Below are 10,093 nucleotides of genomic sequence, written 5' to 3' on the forward strand. Positions count from 1 at the left end.
TCTTTTAGCAAAATACCTCAAACTTCAAGAATAAGAAGCAAAACAAGGCTGTCTATTCCAACTCTCTTCACCTCAAGCTTCCTTTCTCCCTTGTTGCAAGTTTCTCCGAAGTAAATCAAGAGTTCTTGTGGATTTCTATCCAAATCAAGCAAAACCAAGATGAAATTTGAAGTTTCTCCTCTCATTTCCCCTCTCTCTAGTTTGGCCAAAAAGGGAAAAGAAATGAAGGCTAATGGCTGCTATTAGGAAGATAAATACTAGAAGGCATCTTGGTCAAAGGTGGTTTGGATGATCAACACTTGTCACTTACTCATTTCTTCTCTCTTTGTTGTGTTTTTTTTCTTCTTCCTCTCTTCTTCCTTCTAAAATTCAGCCAGCACCTCTCAAAATAAGAAAGGAATGTTTTAAAACAAAAAATGAAGGAATTAAAGGAAGAAAAGTCTTGGTCAAGTGAGGGTTTTGACCGGTGTCAAGTGATATGGTTTGGTTCAAGCTTGTTTCCTTGTTTCTAGTGTTTTTAACTTATGTTTCACTAATGTACTCTTAGCACTTTTAATCACATAATTCTTCTTACTAAAAACCCCTCTTATCCACCAAATTTAGTGCACAAACCTCACCAATTAATCACACTACCACTATGCACTATAATTCCTAGCATGCACCATTCGTTTAGAAAATCATAACTTGAGTTTCGTAAGTCCAAAAATCATAAATCTTATACCGTTAGAAAATAGATTCAAAAGACTGCAACTATCTAGAAGATACCTTCATAAAATTCAGCCTATAAATTAGTCAAATCTCAGACTCAATTCACTGCTCAACTAAATGCAAAAACAGGACAGTCTTGGATTTTCAGTACACTTTGAAATTTTACTGGTATTTATAGAAAGTAAACTGAGGATGCTCACCTCGGCCACCCGAATGTCCGAGGTGAACCCACCTCGTCCCCCATCAGAGCTCGTCCGTGTCTTAGGCATAACCCCTGAGCTCGGCCGGATCCCTAGTCTACCGTGTAGGTGACCTCGGCACCTCCACCTCAGCTGCACGCTGATGATGTCAAGCCACCTGACATCACCCGGGACCAGTGCTTTATCTGAAAAGCACTGGAGGCACTTAATGGCACCTGCACAATACTCTCCGTCATCATGCCCAGAAGGCTACAGTGTCAGGGTCAGGTTTCCTGACAAGGGACAGAGCCGTAATGCCAGAGAGTGGGTCCCACTAGTATGGGCCTTCCGCCCTGTCCTCTACTCTCCTTCTATAAATACCTCACACACACTACCAACAAGTAAGCATACTGTTCATTTGACAATACGACTGCTTTTCTCTCGTTCTCATACTAACTTGATCGTCGGAGTGATCCCAGGGGAGAAGCCCCGCCATTCACTTCGGACACGAGGATACACCTCACTTCATCTCAGAGGAGTCTGATTCTGGTCGGTTCAGCTACCCACCAAAAATCACCTCTTCAATTGGCGCCGTCTGTGGGAACGAGACTACTATTACTAAAATGAGATCCACGCGCTCTAGAAGCGGAAGAGTTCCCTCAACAGGGGCTGGGCAGACCTCGGGAGCCCAGCAAGACCGCATCTCTGAAGAACAAGGGTCCCAAAGGACCCAGCCCAACAACGAGGACGCCATCGCCAAGATGGCCGAGTTCGTATCAGACAACCCCAACATTTTTAAGGAGTTAGGAAGATACCTCAAAAGACAGGGGAAAGAAAAAGTCGAATCTTCCAAGAGGAAACCGACGAAATCTCCTGAAGTGCCCTCAGGTGAGGACTCCGATGAGGGGCGTCTCTCTCGGAGTACCTCTAGGCGCGCCTCCTCCAAGGCGACCTCTAAAATTGCCTCCATCTCCAGGGCGTTTTCCCGGGGACTGCTAGGGAAAAAAGCTGAGGACCCGCCTCGGCACCCCGGAGGCTTAGCTTCTGACTACATGCGGGCCCCGCCCTTCACAGATGACATCAACGGGGAGATGGTGCCCCCAAACTTTAAGCTTCCAAACTTGCACACCTATGACGGCCGAGGTGACCCCGAGGATCACCTCCGCGCCTTCATCTCCGCATTCCGACTCTACTGCGTCCCCGACGCCGTGATCTGTCGGGCTTTCCCCATCTTCCTACACGGGATTGCCCGGAAGTGGTTCTGGAGTTTGGAACCAAGGAGCATTTCCTCCTTGGATGAGCTAATAGACCGGTTCATCCACCGCTTTGTGTCGTCTCGACCAATCACAAAGACTTCTGCTTACCTCTTGAACCTGCAACAGGGTCAGGGCGAGTCACTTTGCTCGTATGTTCAAAGGTTCAACGAGGAGAATGTACAGATACCTGATCAGAATGAGCAGGTAACTATCGCTGCCTTCACCAACGGGTTAGTGGCAGGGATCTTCAACACCGAAATCCATCGGCAGTACCCCCATACACTTCGGGAGCTCTGGGAAAGAGTGGACCAGGGAATCCGAAGTGAAGATGTAAATCGCATGAAGCGAGAAGCCCAAGCATCTCGTACGGGGCAAGATCCCCGGATGAGGAAAGACACAAGCCGAGGTGAACCAGGCCCAAGCGACACTTCAAACCAACTCCGAGACCGCCGGAGTGTCTTCGACCGGATCGTGAAAGGCAGATCGTCCACCTCGGACGCCGAGCTGACACCCCTCAATTCCAGCCGATCCCATGTTTTGGCTGTGATGAGGTAGAATCACCTCGACCGAACTCCCCCTGAGATCCCAGGAAGAAGGGATAAGAGGAATTCCAACCTCTACTGTGCCTACCACCGAGATGTGGGGCACGAGACCGAAGACTGCAATGACTTGAAGTGATAAATTGAAAACCTGATCCGCCAGGGATACTTGAAGCAGTTTGTCCGCAAGGATGGAACCTTCAACCGAAGTGCCTCCCACCGGGAGAGCCGAGGTCCTCGCCGAGAAGACAGGCGGGACACTAAGCTTCAGTGCCGAGGTCCCGAGGACCGAAAGGGGGATCAGAGGCCTCCACGCGACAGATCGCCAGGCTATGGCCCGAACATTGCCGGGGTGATCAACACCATCTTGGGTGGCCCCACCGGAGGAGACAGTCAGAACTCCCGAAAAAGGACTTACCGCCAAGCCGATATGGAGGTGGCCGAATCGAGCTCCAGGTTATCCGAGGTGATTACCTATGGTCCCCATGACCCTGTCCCTGCCGCCTCCAGCAATCGCGAGGCCCTCGTGATTGAAGTCCTTACCAATAATTACATAGTCAAAACGGTCTATGTTGACCCCGGAAGCTCGGTAGACGTCCTGTACTACCGAACTTTCGAGAGCTTGAAGCTGACCCGGGAGCAACTCACTCCGGTCAGAACTCCCCTTGTCGGTTTCGGGGGACACGTCGTCCACCCGGAGGGAATGGTGACCCTGATAGTAACTATCGGGCGTCATCCACGCTGCCGAACTGTGCCTGTCAGTTTTGCGGTGGTCAAAGCAGACTCCCCCTACAACATGCTGATAGGCCGGCCCACGCTCAATGCCTTGAGAGCCTTATACTCCACCTACGACCTGAGTTTTAAATTCCCAACACCTGCGGGGGTGGCCGAGGTAAGCAGCGACGTGGGCGCCGCCCGGGAATGCTACCTCGCCACCATTCAAGCAGCAGTCACACCCCGACCCTCACCGAGGTCAGAAGAAAAGAGGCCAGCGGTCCTCTCCATAGACTGCATCGACCCTCAGAAGGCAGGAGAGCCCAATAGGCTTGAGTCCGGGGACGAGGTGGAACTAGTGGTCTTGGATGAAGCGAAACCTGACCAAGTGGTCCAAGTAGGGGCCGGACTCCCCTCACCCCTGAAAGAAGAAATGATCTCCCTGATCAAGGACCACCGAGACGTATTCGCGTGGTCCGCAGATGAAGTGGTCGGAGTGCCACCCGAGCTCATGACTCACCAACTCAACGTTAACCCACAGGCCCGACCTGTGCTGCAGAAACGGAGGGACTTCGGCCCCGAACGTAGCAAGGCCATATCGGATGAGGTCGACAAGCTCTTGCCGGCCAAGATGATCCACGAGGTCCAATATCCCACCTGGCTGTCCAACCCAGTCATGGTCAAAAAGGACACCGGTGGATGGAGAATGTGTGTAGATTTCACCGATCTCAACAAGGCCTGCCCCAAAGATTGCTATCATCTGCCGAGGATAGACGCCCTCGTCGACTCGGCGATGGGGTATGTAGTCCTCTGCTTCCTAGATGCCTTCAAAGGGTATCATCAAATAGGAATGAGTGAGGAGGACCAAGAGAAAACGGCGTTCTACACCGACCGAGGTACTTATTGTTACACTACCATGCCCTTCGGGCTAAAGAACGCCGGGGCGACCTACCAAAGGCTGATCAACCGACTCTTCAAGAATCAGATCGGCCGCAATGTGGAGGCCTATGTGGATGACATCCTCGTCAAAAGTCTCGCCACTTCATCCTTTCTATCAGACGTGAGGGAAGTCTTTGGTGTCCTGCGAGACTCGAGGATGAAGTTGAATCCCAAGAAGTGCGTCTTCGGCGTCACCTCGGGAAAATTCTTGGGATATCTGGTTTCCCACCGGGGAATCGAGGCCAACCCCGACAAGGTCAAGGCCATTCAGGACATGTCCCCACCTCGGAACGTCCGAGAAGTCCAACGGCTGAATGGACGCCTGGCCGCGCTGAATCGCTTCCTGTCCCAATTAGCTGAGAAAGCTCTGCCCTTCTTTAAGGTGCTCAAGAAGGCTGATCAGTTTGCCTGGACAGAAGAGTGCCAGGCTGCTTTCGACAAGCTGAAACAATACCTCCATCACCTACCCACTCTCGCTTCACCTCGGCCCAAGGAGAAGCTCTACCTCTACCTCTCCGCAGCCGACGAGGCTGTCAGCGCTGTTCTTATCCGGGATGAGGGCACCCAAGTGCCAGTCTACTACGTCAGCCGAGCTCTCCGCGGGCCGGAGACTCGATACACTCAGGTGGAAAAACTGGTGCTGGGGCTAGTCCACGCAGCTCGGCGATTGAAGCCCTACTTCCTTGCTCATCCCATCTCCGTCAGGTCCGACCAGCCCATTCGGCAAATATTGGTGCGACCCGAGGCTTCCGGTCGCCTTACCAAGTGGGCTGTCGAGTTGGGAGAATATGACCTGTCATATGAGCCCCGCACCGCCATAAAAGCTCAAACCCTAGCTGATTTCCTGGCCGAGCTGACCTTCACGGAAGGTCTAGAGTCCACCTCCGCCAGTGCCGAGGTGTCCACCTCTTCCCCGTGGACGCTGTACGTAGACGGGTCCTCTAATGGGATGGCAGCGGAGCTGGACTGCTCCTGGAAGGACCTTAGGGAGAAGTGTGCTCTTACGCCCTCCGCTTTGGCTTCCCAGCCACCAATAATGAAGTCGAGTACGAGGCCTTAATTGCTGGACTCCAGCTGGCCCGCAGGCTCGGCGCCCAGCAAATCCACGTCCGTAGTGACTCCCAACTCGTTGTACGCCAAATTCTTGGTGAATACGATGCCAAGGATGAGACCATGCAACCGTACCTCTCCAAAGTTCACCAACTCACCGCGTATTTCGAGTCTTTCGAAATCCAAAGAATACCCCGGTCCCAGAATAAGCGAGCCGACGCCTTATCCCGGCTGGCTTCCACATCATTCTCTGACCTCAACAAAACAGTTTTAGTGGAAGTCCTGAGTGAACCGGGATACGTGGAAGAGGTGTCCTGCCCCGTGCACTCTGAAGAAATCTGGATGACCCCGTTCATCCTTTTCTTGGGTCAAGGAGCCCTCCCCAAAGACCGAGCCGAGGCGAGAAAAATACAACGCAAGGCGGCTCGGTATGCTTTCCGCGATGGAGAGTTGTACAAACGCTCCTACCTTGGCCCATGGCTGAGGTATGTCACTCCCGCGACAGGACGCCACGTCCTCCACGAGATCCACGAAGGCTTGTGTGGAGCTCACGTCGGCCACAGAATGCTAGCCAAGAAGGCTTTGCTTCTTGGATATTTCTGGCCCTCAGTTCGGCAAGACGCCCAGGACCTCGTTCTCGGCTGCCTTTCCTGCCAAGTCCACGCACCCGAGCATCACCAGCCCGCAAACTTCATGGTTCCCATCACTTCACCTTGGCCGTTTTAGCAATGGGGGACAGACATCATAGGTCATTTCCCCAGATCCGTCGGGGGTTATACTTTCCTGGTAACCGCTGTGGATTATTTCACCAAGTGAGTTGAGGCCGAGTCTCTGAGGACCATCACCGGGCTGGCAATTCAAAAATTCTTTTGGAAATGCATCGTCTGCCGCTTCGGCATACCTCAGGTCATCATCTCGGATAATGGAAGGCAATTTGCCGAGAACCCCTTTAAAACTTGGTGCACAAACCTTGGCATCAAACAACATTTCACTTCGGTAGGCCACCACCAGGCCAACGGTCAAGCAGAAAACTTCAACCGAACTCTCTTGCATGGCCTCAAGACCCGACTACACCGAGCTGGAACATCTTGGGTCGAAGAACTCCCCAGTGTCCTGTGGTCTTATCGGACCACGCCGAGGTCAGCCACGCAAGAGACCCCCTTCTCTTTGACCTACGGAGCCGAAGCTGTCATCCCTGCCGAGATCCTTACCCCCAACCCTCGGCTGGCAGCCTATGCCGCCGAGGTGAACAACGAAAAGAGACAGCTGGATCTCGACCTCGTCGATGAACGAAGGGACCTCGCCTCGGCCCGGACAGCTTCCTACAAGAACACACTGGCACACTATTACAATGCCCGCGTCAGACACCGTAGATTCCAGCCTGGAGACTTGGTTCTTAGAAAAAACTCAGTCAGCCGAGCTGAACCACAAGGGAAATTATGCCCGAAATGGGAAGGCCCTTACCGAGTTGTGGAGTCTGACCTTAAGGGATATTGTAAACTGAGTTACCGAGATGGCTCATTAGTGCCGAGGTCTTGGCACGCCGAGAACCTCAAATTGTACTATGCTTGAATTCTTAGTCAAGTTATGACTTCGGATGTTATGTTATTTTTCAACATCGATATTACGCTATTAAAAAATAAGGGGGACAAGCAAGGGACGAAGTCAAAGCAAGAAATTAAAGTGCTGAGATGAGAAAAAATAGACTTTCATTCAACAGAAAAGAACGTTACAAAAAATACAAGGCCAAGGTCGGAATGCTACTAAGCACTCTCCACCTCGGCCACCCCTTTAAGGCCCACGAGCCTAGACCCCCTTCTCGACTCCCTCCTGGGCAGCCTTCTCTCCGGCCTCTTCTCCGCCGGGGTGAAGTTCTCCTCCATGCTCTTCGCCGATGTCCCCTCCGGCTTCGTCTCCCCCAGTGTCTCCTCCCATAGCTTCTTCTCCTTCACCCTCCTCGAACACTTCGTCGAGTTCGGACAGCCACTTGTTGAACTCGCTCTGGACTTCGACCAAGTTCCTTCCTGCCTGGATGCCTTCGGCCATCCGATCGCATAGCTCCTTGGAGTCCTCATTGTAGTTGGCATGGTTTTTCAAAGACTCCAAGGCTTCGGAGGAGAGGTGAGCTGCAGCCTCGTCTATGGCTGACGTGAAGCCAAACATGAAGCTCGGCGTGAGTAGTTGGCCGAGATCCCTGGTAAAAGCCTCAGACTTCCGAAAAGCGTCCACGGCCGAGGCTCCAGCACCCTCGAGAGCTTGCTCATGGGATTTCTTCACCTCATCCCTCCTCTTCTGCTCTTCTTCGAGGGCTGATCTGAGACTATTCATTGTGACCTCGGCCTCCTCGCCCTTAGCTTCGGCCTCCTGAAGTCGCCTCTGAAGCTCCGATTTCTCGGATTCGGACACCGCCAGTTTTTTCTCCAACTTGGAGATCTGATTCTGCAGCTTTCCGGCGTCCTGCTCCTCGACCAGCGCACAGTATCGGTGTGGCATCTCGGCCACAAAGGCTGAGTTGGAAACTGTGGTCACCATGAGGCTTTGAACCATCTCAGCCGGGCTCAGCTTCTTCATGAACTCCAAGTCCCTTGGCAAGGTGGAGTGCATCACTAACTCTTGGGCAACCCGAGGTTGGCTGCACCTGTCGTTGACCGTAACCTTCCAGTTCGGACACCAGTGCTCGCCAAGGTGTGTCTTCTCCTCCCCGGGAAATACTGGGGGGCTATGGAAACGATTCCATAGCGAGGTCCCCGAGACTGCATTTACCGGAGGCTTCAACTGCTTGCCTCGGCCACGAGGAGGCGGGAGTGCCGTGACGACTTCAAGGGGCACTCCCTCTGGCACAGACGAGGTGGACCCAGTAGCCGCGGCGGCCGAGCTGCTTTGGCCTCCCGGAGTGGGGGTGCTTTTGGCCGCCGAAGTCTTGGCAGCCTGTCCTTGTGACTTCTTCTTCGGCGGAGGTGCCGATGTCTCGTCCGAGCTCTTCCTCTTCGGTCTCTTGGCCACTTCGGACGAGCCCGATACGACGATGTCGGACAGTTTAGTCACTGCACAAGAAACAAATATTATCATATGCCTTAGCCAAAGTGAAAGCAAAGCTATGAAAGAAAATTACAAGAAATCTTAAGTTTGGTGGAAGTGAAGGGAGTTTTGTTAGGACTGAGCAAAGCTCGGCTGATTCCCCCGTCAACCAGCACGGCTTCAGGGTAGTCCAGACTGTATATCCGAAGTCCTGACCCCATCAGCTTCTGGAAGGCCTCCTCCTCGGCATCCCCTGCGGAGGGGTCGGCTTTCGCTTTAATTGGCCTCCACCAAAGACCCCTGGGGAAGTCCACTCCGGATACATAGAAGAAGTCGCGCTTCCAATTCTTGATCGAGCTGGGAGCACCAATCACGAACTTCGGGATGGCATTGTTCCGGTTGCAGATATAAAACCATCCCTTGTCCGTCCCATGCGCCTTGAGAGTGTAGCATCGGCGGAAGAGATCCACAGAGGGAGTCACCTCCTGATGTCGACACAACATCTCGAAGCCTACAAGGATGCGGACGGCGTTCGGAGTGAGCTGAGTAATCCTCACGTGGAAGTGACGAAGTACGTCTCTCAAGAATCTCGACGTCGGCATCCTCAGCCCGGCCTCCAACTGTTGGACGTAGATGGCCACCATGCCCATAGGGGGCTTCTCGGCTGAGTCATCCGGCCCGGGCGGTCTAATCGCACAATGCGGCCGAAAAGGGTACTTGCTTAACACCTTTTCGGCCCTGTCTCGTCCTATTCGACTTCTGAACTTCGGCATCTTGCCGAAGTCGATGTTGGCTGCATCCATTGGAGCTACTTGCTCCTCCACGCCCTCGTCGCGTGGTACCGCAACGCCGAGCTCCTCGTTATAGACCACCTCGGAGCCACCCTCGCTCATCTCGGATGACTCCAACTCCGAGCCCGTCTCGTCGGCTCTCACCTCGGTTGATCCTTCCTCAGAACTCGGCGTCGACCCCTCAGAGCTAGACGTCGTCACCTCTTCAGGCTCCGGCCTCACCTCGGTCTGGTAGCTCGGTGTCACGATTTCTTTGTGGGTTTTGGCTGTTTTGGCCATGAGTGAAAGACGAGATAAGAAAGAAAAGGGGGGTACTTACTATTGTCTACGGAACTGGACGAACTTGATGACCTCGGCTGTGATCTCGGCTGATAGAACTGACCTCGGCTACGCTCGCGAACCTTACAAGTCTTGGATGAAAGTGAAAGGTGTGAGAAGTGCGGTGAGGGGGACCCCCCCATTTAAAGGGGATCTTGGGAACCCAAAGAGGCGGCAAGAATACGGAAAGGCGGCATCGTTCGAATTCAAGATACCGTGTACCTGTCTTTCTGTCTCTGTCTCTCTCTCTCGTCATTAATGCCCCGTCCTTTCAGCTGACACCCTCTGCACGAAACGTCCCACTACTTCATGACGCGACGGTTACCAGTGACCACGTCCTATCAGCTGACCTGCCCACGTGTCACGTCCCAGCGTCTTCCGGAGCAGTTTCGGGACCCCGACTAATTCACGACTTCGACATAGAGAAGCCTCCGTACCTCCCTAGCCCGGAGCTCCCGGGGCTTGGGGGGCTTATTGAGGATGCTCACCTCGGCCACCCGAATGTCCGAGGTGAACCCACCTCGTCCCCCATCAGAGCTCGTCCGTGTCTTGGGCATAACCCCTGAACTCGGCCGGATCCC

At 53.3% G+C, this 10,093-nt stretch overlaps 1 protein-coding gene across 1 annotated transcript; it reads left to right on the top strand.

Annotated features, from left to right (window-relative positions):
• The first annotated feature begins 1,053 nt into the window (after window positions 1-1,053).
• On the top strand, window positions 1,054-5,395 carry LOC140006894 (uncharacterized). Its single transcript, XM_072049563.1, has 3 exons — window positions 1,054-1,224; window positions 1,367-2,686; window positions 2,846-5,395. The coding sequence occupies exons 1-3, from the start codon at window positions 1,054-1,056 to the stop codon at window positions 5,393-5,395; spliced, it is 4,041 nt and encodes a 1,346-aa protein (XP_071905664.1).
• The last annotated feature ends 4,698 nt before the right edge of the window (window positions 5,396-10,093 follow it).

The sequence above is a fragment of the Coffea arabica genome, chromosome 5e (assembly GCF_036785885.1).
Source record: "Coffea arabica cultivar ET-39 chromosome 5e, Coffea Arabica ET-39 HiFi, whole genome shotgun sequence".
NCBI classification, from domain to species: Eukaryota; Viridiplantae; Streptophyta; class Magnoliopsida; order Gentianales; family Rubiaceae; genus Coffea; species Coffea arabica.